At 32.3% G+C, this 13,401-nt stretch overlaps 1 protein-coding gene across 3 annotated transcripts in view; it reads left to right on the forward strand.

The window, feature by feature from the left end:
* LOC129220404 (band 4.1-like protein 3) overlaps window positions 1-13,401 on the forward strand; it is a 115,430-nt gene that overhangs the window by 74,087 nt on the left and 27,942 nt on the right. For all 3 annotated transcript variants that reach the window (XM_054854820.1, XM_054854819.1, XM_054854821.1), the window contains 7 exons: window positions 801-905; window positions 986-1,028; window positions 3,682-3,757; window positions 3,851-3,895; window positions 5,562-5,735; window positions 8,045-8,285; window positions 10,627-10,724. In XM_054854820.1, the coding sequence (XP_054710795.1) occupies window positions 801-905; window positions 986-1,028; window positions 3,682-3,757; window positions 3,851-3,895; window positions 5,562-5,735; window positions 8,045-8,285; window positions 10,627-10,724 (782 nt within the window). The remainder of the gene's footprint in view (window positions 1-800; window positions 906-985; window positions 1,029-3,681; window positions 3,758-3,850; window positions 3,896-5,561; window positions 5,736-8,044; window positions 8,286-10,626; window positions 10,725-13,401) is intronic.

The raw sequence follows: 13,401 nt of genomic DNA on the forward strand, positions 1-13,401 counted from the left end.
AGTGTTAATATATAGCTCTAAAAATATTTTGTAAAAAAACTCTTTTTAGACCATTACTATGGAGTGGGTCGTTTGAGGTTTCGATTATGTGATATTCAGCCTTTGCCAATTTCATTTCTTTTGTGTTTATGAATTTTTAACTAAATTCGTGTAAAATGATGAGTATCACTTGTTTGTTGAGAGACCTAAACTAAAAACAGGAATATTGATTTGAGATTTTATGTCAAACAGCTTTGTTTTCAAGTACAAAAACTTATAGCTTTTTCAGCCCCCCCCCCCCTCCATCCTCTTTTTAAAAAGTTCTTATTATATAAAATTAAAAAAAAAAAAAATGCCACATTTTTTTTCCTGCCCCAAAACTTGATTTTCTCTGATACAAAAGTGTTTTCTGCTGCTTCAAAACCTGATTTTCCTTGCCACATAAGTCTTTTTCTGCTGTAAAATATTGATTTTTCCTGCTCCATAAACAGCTGCAAATCTATTTGAGTGTGGCCTCTGTGCCCCACTTGTCCAACCTAATGGAACTTTGTCTGCAATGTTGGTTTTGATTGTCTTTTTCTATCACATCGATGTATTTTTCATATTTATTACACCTTAAGCAAAGCATTTATACGTAGATTTCATCAGGTACATTTTTGCATCATAGATAAGTTTTATGTATAAATGCTCCAAGTGAATTGATATTTTTACTGTTAATTCATGTGGCTTTTAAAATTTACAAATAAAATTTTTTACTGCTTTGAGTTATATATGGAAAAATATAAACTTCTTAGTAAATAGAAGCATCGTAATTTTTTCAGCGCCGGGCGAAAGGTGGTGAATTGTTCGACAAAGTCTGCGACTCTTTGAATATCATGGAAAAAGACTACTTTGGAATTACTTATCGAGACAGTGAAGATTCAAGAGTTCGTATATTTGAAATTATTATATATTTATTATTGTTATGCTGTATTTACCAGAATATTCATCTGCTTTTCTTTTCTAGAGCTGGTTGAACTTTGATAAAAGAATAAGCAAGCAGATCAAAAGTATGTGATTTAATTATAACAAAAATTCTTTAAATCTGCATGTTAATGCTTACCTTTTTTTTTGTTTGTTTCGCTTTTGTTAACTGCAAAACTTTTATTATTTTTTAAAACACTAAGGGACTCTGCCCCCTGCTCGCTGATGCTAACAGCCCCCCCGAAAATCGCTTCAAAACCTTATTTGATTCGAAAGATTTAAACTGTAAGATAGAAGGAAACAGATTAAAAACGCATTATGAGCTCGCTTTGGAACAAAGAGCAACCCTTCCCCGGGTTTCAAAAAAATTTGTACCAACTTGCAGAGCAATAAGGGCTAAAAGGTTTCTGAGCATTGCAAAAACTGCAGTTTTGTGCATTTGAAAAGTCGCTTTCATATTTGTAGTCTCTAATAATATATTTTGCTCTTTCGCTCGGGACTTGAATTGAGTTGAGCCTAAGATTTTCCGTTAAAATCAAAACCCTTAAAGTTTGAATATGAAAGCAGGCAAATGAATCAAAAAGACGTAACTATGGCAACGCCAAAGAAAACAATAATTTGAATGGAAATGAGATTTTTCGAACTTGATTAAAACTGCTTGGAACTTTTTTCTTTGGAGATAGAAGCTATGTTTTTCGACCATAGGTCAAGTTTGATCTGGAGTACAAAAAGCCGCTCTTTCCAGTGGTGTCAAAAAGAAAACAGTGGGACAATTCCTTCACTTTTTATTGATAGATTTAACGAAGAAAGTAGTGCGTAAATTTTAGCTAAGCCTAAAAAAGTTCTTGTTAAAAATGCTAATAATTCCTGAGCATTGGAACAAATTGCGTAGAACGCTCAAAATTCTACCCTTTCCAACAATATATAATAATAAAATGTGCCAGTAATTTTTCATCCCTTTAATAGGCAAGAAAAGGCAGTTTATACGAAATTTGAGCTTAAAAAATTAATTACTAAAAAACTAATTTGAATTTTATAAAGCAAAACCCCAGGTGCAAACCACCGGGACTCGAAGTAATTTTGTATGAAATTTCAAGGCTGTAGGTGCTATGGAGTCTCCTGGATGTTGGCCGGCCACAGACTTTCTTTCAAATTTTTCTTTGACCTTACTTTTTTTTAATATAAAGAGATTACTGTGAAATTTAAAGTGTGTTGTGAAAAACTGATTTTTGTACATTTCACTTGGACTGCATGTAAAATTCTTGCTGCTCACCTTATCTCTCACATAAGCTCTTAAACTAGTGACTTGAAAATCAGCGTTATCATTTTTTAAAAAAGCATGCTTTTCACTTATTCTGTTACTTGTATCTTACATTCTTGCTTCATGCTTCCTGGTCTAAATTTTAAAATGGTTTTTAAAATTTAGTATATAAATAAATAGTTTTATATATATAGTAGTTTTATATATAGTATTTTATATTAGTAATATAATAAATAAATAGTTTTTAGTGAAACGTATATTGCAACCCAACTGTTGTACCTAGTACAACACTGCCTCATCTGCAAAAACTACTTTTCGAGAAAAATCAATTTAAACGTAATACTGTAAAATCCCTCTAATGCGGTCACTAACGGGACAAATATTTTTGTCCGCAATAGAGAGGTGTCCGCAAGACAGGGGTTTAATAATGTTATTTGCATTGGAACAGGGAAATTAAAAATTGTCCGCATAAGAGGAATGTCCGCCTATGAGGGGTGTCCGTTAGGAGGGGTTTTACTGTACACTTTAGCTTAAATTCTTATAGTAACGCACTGACACATCTCAAAAATAAGGTTAAGTTTTTTTTCTTCTGTTTGTGGCTGTCTTGCATTTTAATATAACTAATAAAAGTGCACCAGGACATGTTTATAACTCAAGATTGACAATTTTTGACTTGTGGCGGTGTTGTATTAGGTGTGCGATATGTATGTGAGATAAAAAGGGAGTAATATGTTATGGGCATGTATAAAAAAAAACGTACACAATGCATATGAGGAGCAAACATTCAAACCATGTTTTCTTAAATAAATAAATAAATAAATCAAAATCAAGTGAAATAGTAAATAAAATGAGAGTCGGGGATTATTCTAATTCAACTTAAAGTGGTACAGAAAAAAATTATTTTCAACTAAAACTAGTTTTTATACCATTTGGTGCTTCAAATCGGGACTGCCAGGTCACTCGTGCAACTAAAAAAAAAAAGAAACCTTGGTGACTAAATATTTTAGAACAAGAGTCTCTACTGCTAATTTTCAGATCTACACTAGTTGTGCACGTAAACAAGTGACCGAACCAGTCATGAAAAACTTCCTCTCTCCTCCCCTATAACTGTTTGGTAAAACCTAGATTGATTTGTTACAGTTCATCTGCTTGCACAATTTGCTCGTGTTGGTGTGTAAACCCTTTGCAATGATGAACATCTTTTCCTAGCTTTTACATGCACTGTTAACTTTTTAGCTCCGGTTTAAATACATACTTGTGTTGTTGTTTTTAGAACTAGTTGCATACTCTAGCGTACTTTTTCAAAAAATTTTGTTTATTCGCGATTCGCTTACCCTTGGTTCTTGTGCCACCCTGTCCTGTGGATAATCGGTAGTTTATTATATATTTATGTGTGATAGTAGTATCTACGAATTCTTTATTTTGTGTGCAAAAAATTTTAAACATATCATGTTCCATTTATGTTTTTTTTTTTATAGATGCTCCGTGGGTGTTTTGTTTTGAAGTTAAATTTTATCCTCCTGATCCTGCTCAATTGCAGGAGGATATAACAAGGTAAGTTATTAAGGTCCAGTTGTATTATCAGTCTTTTTTAGAGTGGAATAAATTGACTGAGAAGGCTATACACCTTTTTTTTTTCATAAATAGGTATCAACTATGTCTTCAAATAAGGAATGATATTTTGTGTGGGAAGTAAGTTCAGTTTGATTTCAAAAACAAAATTTTGTGAATTTATTTGTATTCTTTTACTGATGCAATTTTTGGAAATTGTTTTAAACTTCTTTATACTTAAATGTGTATACAAGGTAGAGGTCAAATCATAATTATTTTACTTAAAATTTATTTTTACTTTTGAAATTTAAATCTTTTTTTCAAATCTATAAACAATATTTGAGACTGGCAGTTTCAGAAACATGCTATGTAACCAGCCATCAAACAGGTATATTTATGCTTAAAATTTAGAAAATAAATGCATGATGTGTAATTCCTATGTTGTATATGTTGCAAAAAAGTATAGTGTTGCAAATATGTATTTATGATGTGTCAGATAAAAATATTCTATAGGGGCTTAGTTTTATTGATTTAGTGCCCTGATTACCAAAACCAATCAAGCAAAATCAAAATTAGTGGCTCCGTGTTTTTAGCCTACTTTCCGAGAAAAAAAAAGAAAAAAGCATGAAAGAAGGCTTAATGCATCTTTAAAATGTCACGAAAAACAAAATTAAGTCAAAAATAAATGAAACAATCTGATAAATATCAAAAAATTAAAAAGTAGAAAGTAGGGTTTGGAGATGGGGGGAAAATGTCTGTCAGTCTGTCCCCCCCCCCCCCTAATAACCTTCGAATGAATAGTCAGATTCAAATAAACTTTTTTTTGTTCAAAAGATCTCAGCGAGGACACCTCGTTTTCCCATATTTCACTTTTTGCTCTTGATGATCAACTGCTGACTTACGGACTTTTTTTAGCTCCGTACGGACTTTTTTTAAAGGCAAGTGACCAATTTTAACTCGTAGTCTTAGAGTTGGGAACCAAAAGTTTTTAATTCTGACTCCTTAACTGACTCCGCAGCTGCTGTAGGTCTTTAAATCAATATTGAAACACTCTTAAAATAAATATTGTTGATATGATTTTTTTTTTTATATTCACTCTAAAGTTTTAATTTATGTATTCATTTTTTGGCAGAGAAATTCGGAGTCCTTTATGTTTTAACAAAGATAAGCACAGACAATTTTTTTCTGATAATGAGAATTATCTCTTTAAGTTGATATTTTATTGTTTTTTATTTATTGCTGAAAGAACATTTGTTCTTTTTTAAAATTATTTTTTGGCAACAGGGGAAAGACAATATTTTTTTTTTTGATGTATTTATTTTTTCTAGCTTATTATTTTTGAAAGCAATTGAAGATTTCTTTTATGAAAAATAATATATTAGCTGCTTTGTTTAAAAGGTGCTACAATTTTATTTGTTCGTTTATTTATTTTTTACACATCTATTTCTTTAGGTGAGCGAGGCATATTTTATTTCTAAAAATAAGCTTAAAATGTTGAAAAGTTATGTCTGAAATAATTTGCGATTTTAGCTATTTTTGAGAATATTGATCAGATACCAGAAAGTCAATATTGGTATACGGGAAAGTAGGCTCATTTAGTTCTGGGCAGAACTTCTTGTTTGCTTTAGGTTTAATGTAACTGTGTGTGTAAATGGCTTGTGTGATTTAATGCAAGGGTTTGCTCCTGTTAAAAAAAATACAGACAGCACTAAAGAATTATGTTAGCATTGAATAATTTTATACTGTTTCAACAAATGAGTTCTTTGTTTGTTAAAAAATCTCTGAAAACTTTTTTCTTTATTTTCAGGCTGCCGTGTTCATTTGTAACTCATGCACTTCTTGGTTCATACTTGGTACAGTCAGAACTAGGAGATTATGATCCTGATGAACATGGAAATAATTATTTATCTGAATTTCGCTTTGCACCAAATCAGACTCCTGAACTTGAAGAAAAAGTAGTTGAATTACATAAACAGCATAAGTGAGTAATGGATAAATTTTTATGTATATAATATGCCACTCAGCTCCTGTAAGAAGAACTCGGATTTTGAGAAATTTCATTTCTCCTTAGGAAGTTGAGTGGATTATAACTCGGCTCAACTTTTTCAATAACAATATTATTTTCTATTCACCTTTCTGAAAAGAAATCCTTTTTAAGATTGTTGCTTTTCCTGTTGGAGCCTAACTTGCACAATCTGTAGCTTTTCTCAGAAAACTATTTTTCCTGTCATGGAAAAATTAACTTTGATTTGATTTTTAAAATAAAGACAATTTAAAGTCAAAAAAGAAGAAAAAACTACGGAGTTAATTTTAACATTTACTAATTACTGGAATTGTCCCTTGATTTTTCAAACTCTTTTAGAAGAAACTACGGAAAAGGTAATTAAAATTTAGATTACCTGAAATTGAAAACCATCAAAAACTTATTACCTACCCAGTATTCCTCTTTTTAAGCACCGCTTTTGCAGGCTTCGACCGCCCCCTAACAAATCTCCATTTATTCCACTGCAGAACCAGTCTTTAACAATTCTAGATCTTTATTTGTTTCTGATCCTTTTCGAGGTCATCAATCCATGATTCCCTGTGTCTTCCTTTATTTCTGGTGTTTAACAGTTAACACATTATCTTTTTGACCTACAGTGCATGATATGCACATTACCATGGCAAGCTATATTGAGAGCAAAGATTTTAGTGTTGAATAAACAAAGTATGATGAATGTAAATGAAATTAAAGTACAGTAGAACCCCGCAAATTCGGACCCTATTTGTCCGAATAATCTGGATCAATCAATTTTTTTTTTAATTTGAGGAGTGATCCTCAAATTTCCATAACATTAATTTATTTAACCCTCTTACGGGCAAGGCCGTGTTATGTCGTTGATTGAGTTTCCTTTTCTTGGCAATGCAACTTTTGAATCTATTTTTTTCTTCGATAGGGAAAAAAGTTGATTCAAAAGTTGTATTGCAGAGAAAATGGAGCTCAAAGAACGATATACCGTGGTCTTTCCCATGAAAGGGCTTATCCTTGCATAAATATGATTTTCAGTAAGTTTTATTTTATTTTTTTTGTTCTCCTGATAATCCGGATTTTCAATATTCCGTATTCGATCGGGTCCCAATTAATCTGAGTTATCAAGGTTCTGCTGTATTAGTTTACTCACTTTTAAATAACAAATAAATACCTTTGTGCTTGAAAATTAAATGAATGAATTAGCAACACTTTAATACACAAAAATTGCAAATTACTGCAGAGACGTGTTCCATGGTTACAAGGAACGCCTTGTTCAATGCAAATAAGTGTGAGCTTTTGGATGAAAATGTTCAACCCAAAGCTCACACTTCTTTACATTGAAAAAGGGATTCCTTGTAACCCAGGAACACATGTCTGCAGTAATTTGCAATTTTTGTTCATTAAAATATTGCTAATTCATTCAATTACTCACTTTTGTTTAGTCATCACGCATCAAACATTGAAATAGTCTTTTAATTTTAGTTAGCTTCAGTAGAACATTTTCAAAGGTGCATTTGTGCATTGTCAGTTAATCATTATATTTTTCTTTTTTGATGTCTTAAAAAGAGTCTAAGCCCTGATATTTAAAAAGTCGGATCATAAAATTAGGATCAGGGCCGGATTTAGGGGAGGGCAGGCGGGGCAACGGCCCCAGAGCCTTCACAACAAAGGGGCCCCCACAATAAAATTTTTATAAAATATCCTAACTGTCAGGGGTTGAAAATAACGGATATATACATTTTTCTCAAAATATCTAGGATAGATATCAAAGTATCAGATATTTTCGAAAATATGATGATCTTTTCGAACCCTGATTAGGGGCCTCCACTCCTTCGTTGCCTTGGGGCCACTTCCAAATCTGGTCCTGATTAGGATCAACTGAGGATATCAAAACTACCAGTTAGTTTCTTAGTAAGGAATGAAAGTAATGTTGGAGGATGATAAAATTACAGTCGAAATAAAAGGGGTTTATTGTCTTCATTTAGATTTCCATACCTGCTACTGGAATTTAAAAAAAAATAATTTTAGCTTGTCGTAAAAAAGGGATGGTTTTTGCCATTTTTGATTTGTAAAAGATATTGACAAAGGCATTGCTTCAGATGAAGATATCTTAAATCTTATAAATATAATTTGCAATATCGGAAGTGTTTGTAAATTACATATTTGCAAAATCAAGCTTTAGCTGTGTTTTGTTTTGATATACTTTTAATGTTGCAAATATTTTGTAGTTGCTTAAAAAGTTGCGTAATATATATTTTTTCTTTTTCTTAATGTTTTAGAGGCCAAACTCCAGCCGAAGCTGAGCTTCATTATTTGGAAAATGCAAAAAAGTTGGCTATGTATGGTGTAGATTTACATCAAGCAAAAGATTCAGAGGGCATTGATATCATGCTTGGCGTTTGTTCTTCTGGTTTACTGGTTTACAGGGATCGACTACGAATCAACAGATTTGCGTGGCCTAAAATTTTAAAAATTTCATACAAAAGAAATAATTTTTACATCAAAATTCGACCTGGTGAGGTAAGTAAATAAAATAACTTTCGTTGGAGATAAAAATGTGAGCAATATGCTCTAATTTCTAATGAAAATTTCAGAGGTTAGTTGACATGATTTTATGAGGTATAAACCTATTCCTTTCCTCTTTTGTTCAAAGAGGTATTCTAAAATTGAGTTTTAGAACTTTGATTTCATAATAATTCCGCGAAAGTGTTTCGATACTCCCTTCCTCTAACATCATCAAAAGTCGTGTAACGTAGCGCTTTTTGAAACTTCAGTTTCGAAAAATTACTGGAGGAAAAACATTGAACCCTATTCTTTTACCTGACACTCCAAACGCCTGCTCCTAACATTGTTAAAGATTGTTTGAAATTCCCTTTTTGAAACTTCAATGCCGAAAAGTTTCCCCGAAGTAGAGTTAGAACCCCATATTTTCCCTTCCATCATCAAAAATGGCTTACGCTTGCACTTAAGAACTTAAATTTGGAAAAATTGCCAGTGCAGGGTCCTTCAAGGGAGGGGCAATTGCCCCAATCACTCCTCCCTTGAATCCGCCCTTGTTTATAATAGTATTGTACTGTTCAGTAGTAATAACTGTGAGGGATTAAGATGAATAGTTGGTGCTGCCAGATTGGGGGACGCACATCAGGCAGCTTGTCAAGAAGAGAAAGTAGGAGGAGCCATTGATCTGTTGATTTCTTTGTGCTTCAGACTTACTTATCGAGCAGAATGTTGTTTTTGGTTGCCATAATTTTTTGTCTACGACAGTATCCAATCTTCAGGAACCAACCACGAAGTCAATACTTATCACCATGCTTCATTCCTGAAAATTCTAAAAAGAGTTAGCGTTGAAACATTACTTGTGAAAAACTTGCATAATATCTGTTTTGCTTAAGATCAATTCCATTGTATCACAAACCCACTGTATATAAAAGTAGGATTTTTCTTAAAAATTTACAGTGGAGTAGGAGAGTAAACCAGACTAATAGTATTTTAAATTATTGCACTTTTAACCCAACAGTAGGAATTTAAAAGAACCATAAATTTTTAAAATGTAGGCTTTTTCATTTAATAAAAGGGGGCCAGGTGAACTATATTGCAATAATTCCTGACATGGTTTGATTAAAGCACAGGCTGCCTGCGCCTGGGGCCCCATCGTCCTAAGGGGCCCCAAATTTTTAAAAACATGCATAGCATTAAAGAATCATGTATTTTTGTGAAAATAATAAAAAAAACCCTCTTTTAAATAAATGTTAAACATTATTTTCCATGGACTTAAAGTGATAGAATAGAGAGGGCCTCTCTAAAGCATTGTGGGCCTAGGGCCTCACTTTTAGTTAGTCGAGCCCTGATTCCTGAAATTGGGGAGTGGCGAAAAAAAGATTTTTATCAGATAATCAGTGGGGAAAACGGAATGTGTTGCTTGAGAACTCAGTTGTCTTAGGGGATGAGCATGAGAGAAAAATTTGACCCAGTGAACAGAATGCCATCAATGCCAGTTACTTCTACAAATTAACAACTTCTGCAAGTTAAAGGTTGTATTACTGTAAAGGGAAATTGGTGACTTTAGCATTCTAATAAGGTTGCACTCTCGGAATGCAAACATATTGAGCAAAATATTTCACTTCCTTTTTGTAAATTGGTTCTTTTTGCTTCTCCTTAATTATCCTCTCAGAAGGTTGTTAAAAAAAATCCATTGAGTGTTGCTCAGTTTTTTTAGGAGAAAAAAAAACCTTGTTCTAATATGAAATTCTATCGAACAAAGAAGGCCTCACCAGACACGACTCAATGGCCGCCTTAGGTCTAATGTTATGGAAACTTTTATAGGTTTCATTTTCTATTCTGTCCCTCATGTTGAGAAAAAGTTCATAGCATTACAAATTCAATTAAGAAAAAGAAAAACAAAATTTAAAAAAAAAAGAGTTCAACATTTACTAACAGATGTACAACTTTGTACTGACAGATGTGTAATAGTAGATTCAATATATCGTCGCTTAAAAGACGAATGGGTGTACCTCAAAAAATGAGATATGACCACCACAGAAATGTCCAAAGTCAATTTTATAATATAACCTATGAGCATATCTCTACAATAAATAGCAAAAAAGTTAGTCCCTCACACTGGTGGCAGTTCTCAAGCGATACAGTGAATTAGAAAGAAATCTTCAAATCAGTTATGTGCAAAATGCTTAAAAGTGAGAAACGCCCAGTTGTCTTTTTAGCGACGATATATATATATGTATACATATATATATGTAAACCTGTGTGTTTATCTTTGAAGTTCTATTTAATGCAAATTTTACTAGCATAGACTGTTTTAGAATTTTTGAGTGTATGCATAACTTATCTTTTAATATTTTTCTAGTTAGAACACTTCGAAAGTACTATTGGTTTCAAATTGCAAAATCACAAGGCAGCCAAACGATTATGGAAAGTTTGTGTTGAGCATCATACATTTTTCAGGTGAGATGGTGATTCTATTTTTAGCACTTGAGAAAAAGTTATAAATACATCATTATGAGATGTACTGGGTCGCCATGCACCAGAAAAACCTGAGATTTTTAAGGGGGAAATTAAAACCACCTAAAATGGTCCAGGAAAATTACAAACGAAATTTCAGGAAAAGTGAGGTATTTACTTTTCAATCATTTCATTTGAGAGGTAAAATAGTTGTTTTAGTTGCACCATATTGTGCCAAAAAAAGTATTTACTTTCAAATTATCACCATGCCTGCGTTAATTTTCAATTTTGTCTAATGCACCCCTCGTGTTTTATATTATGATTCAAAATGAATCAAACTTATTGTTGTGTGACTGTTGTCACTTTACCAAGAAACTTGCAACATTTGACTGCCCCCCCCCCCCCCGTCTTTTTTTTAAACAAAAACTACTCTTTGTTACTCTTAATGCCGAATATGTTCCACCTGGTTACGGTTTTCAGTGTCTAAAATGAAAACTATTGAGCCACTTTTAAAATTTTCTTAAAATCTCGACTGTCAGTAAGAGGAAATGCAATATTTCATTAGGAAAAGAATGTTGGAAAAAAGCTGATGGTGAGATGATTAGAAACAAAATTTTTAATTTTGAAAACTTGTTAAATTCACATGTTGTGTTTTCTTCTTTTTATAACAATTCCTTTAAAAAAAGGACACCAAAAGGCTGTAATTTATATTAGTCTTTCAACCATTTTTCTTTAAGTAATTTTGGGATTTAATCTGTCATGATTATTGTGTTCAGTAAAACATATTATTGTTCTAGAAATCTCTACATAGTATAAAATGAAGTCTCCAAAAAGCGTCTGTGTGTTTGAACTCACAAAACTCGAGAACTATCCAGCCGATTTCGCTGAAATTTTCAGTTTGTTCTTTTAAGTCCTGAAAAGGTTTGCTGACCAGTTCGAAAACAATTCGATGAATAGTTCTTTTTTTATTACAATTTAAGCCCGATTTTTTCATAAATTCCCGAATATGGGGGTGAAAAAATACTTGCACATATTAATATTATGTATCGTTGGAAAGAGCAAAATTTTCTGCGTTCTACACAATTTGTTTCAATGCTCTAACTTAATTACGACGGGAGTTATTTACGTTTTTAGCTCGAATTTTTTTAGGTTTAGCTGAAATTTAGGCTCTACTTTCTTCATTAAATCCATCAATAAAAAGTGAAGGAGTTGTCCTACAGTTTTCTTTTTGACACCATTGAAAAGAATTGTTTTTTTTTAACTCCAGATCTAACTCGACCTATGGTCGAAAGTTTAACCCACTACCTCCATTAGAAAAAAAGTTAGATGCGAACTAAATGAAGTTCAAAAATGTGTTCTCTATTCAAGTTTTTAACCATTTTATTTTGCGTTTCCACGGTAACGCTTTTTAAATCCATTATTTCCAGGGGTCTGACCAGAGGATATTTGGGTCCGTTAACGGACCCTTCACAAAAATCCGATCAACCAAAACGGACCTTTCACAAAATCCCGATCAAACAAAACGGACCTTTCACAAAATCCCGATCAAACAAAACGGACCCTTCATAAAATTCTGATAAACAAGATCGGAGCTTTCACAAATTGTTTATTGAAAGAACAAATCTGAAAGCAAAATAATGCATATTTCTGTGTATAAACCGATAATTTTTGGAACCTTTTTTTAAGTCAAATTAGAGGAATCAGCTTATACAAAATCGGCTAATTTTGGAAAAAAAAAAAAAATCGGCACTCTTGCGATGCTCCTGCAAGCGATAAATAATTGCTACTGCCAAATAAATATAATGGTTGTTTGTTTTATCACAGCAGCGGTGTTGTAAACTTTTCTGAAAAGGCATTGGTAAGCACTTTTCTCCACTCATGATTTAATAAACAATAATAATATATATCTGCGAAATGAACTTAGAACTGCAAAGGAATAGTAAGGATGAGGAAAAAATATGATCGTTTCAGATAGGGTTACCAACTTCAAAGTTATCACCACCTAGCGTCTGGCGTTGAACCTTTATAATGACTTGATTAGAAAATATTCTCATTATTTTGCCAGCTTGTCAATATTTGCGTTTTTACGGTGCGGTGCGATGTTTAATTGTTATTTTGGGAGAAAATTATATGGGTTTTGATTTTTTGATGCTAACACAAGGATGATTAACTTTAAATAAACTCTCTTAATTACCATTTTTTTTCTTTAGATGTCTACATTTTGAAAAATGCAATCTTTTAACATCCGATACGAGAATCATATTTTGTTCTTTTTTCAAGCTAACTTCGCTTTATTAGGATTCAAATAAATGAAAGGTCTCTTTATTTCTGTTAGAACTCTCATTTCAAGTTTTTAAAGCAAAATTCCATTTTCTGTTATGAGTCAAAAATTGAAGTGCTGAATAGATGGTTTATTTTATTTTATTTTTTGGGTCAACTGTGTCCACAGATATTAATGATATGTTTATCATAGGACTCTAAAATGCAATTTTAAAATAATTTTATCAAAAACATTTCTTTTACAAGCCGTTTTTATACTTTTGATGCCTTCACTTTGAGAATTGCGATCTCTTTGCATCCGCTATGAGAATCCGATTTTACGAAATTTTGATGCTTATTACGCTTTGTTAAGAGGTAAACAATTGAAATATCTTTTTATTTTTGTTAAAATCACGGAATT

Source organism: Uloborus diversus, chromosome 4 (genome assembly GCF_026930045.1).
Source record: "Uloborus diversus isolate 005 chromosome 4, Udiv.v.3.1, whole genome shotgun sequence".
NCBI classification, from domain to species: Eukaryota; Metazoa; Arthropoda; class Arachnida; order Araneae; family Uloboridae; genus Uloborus; species Uloborus diversus.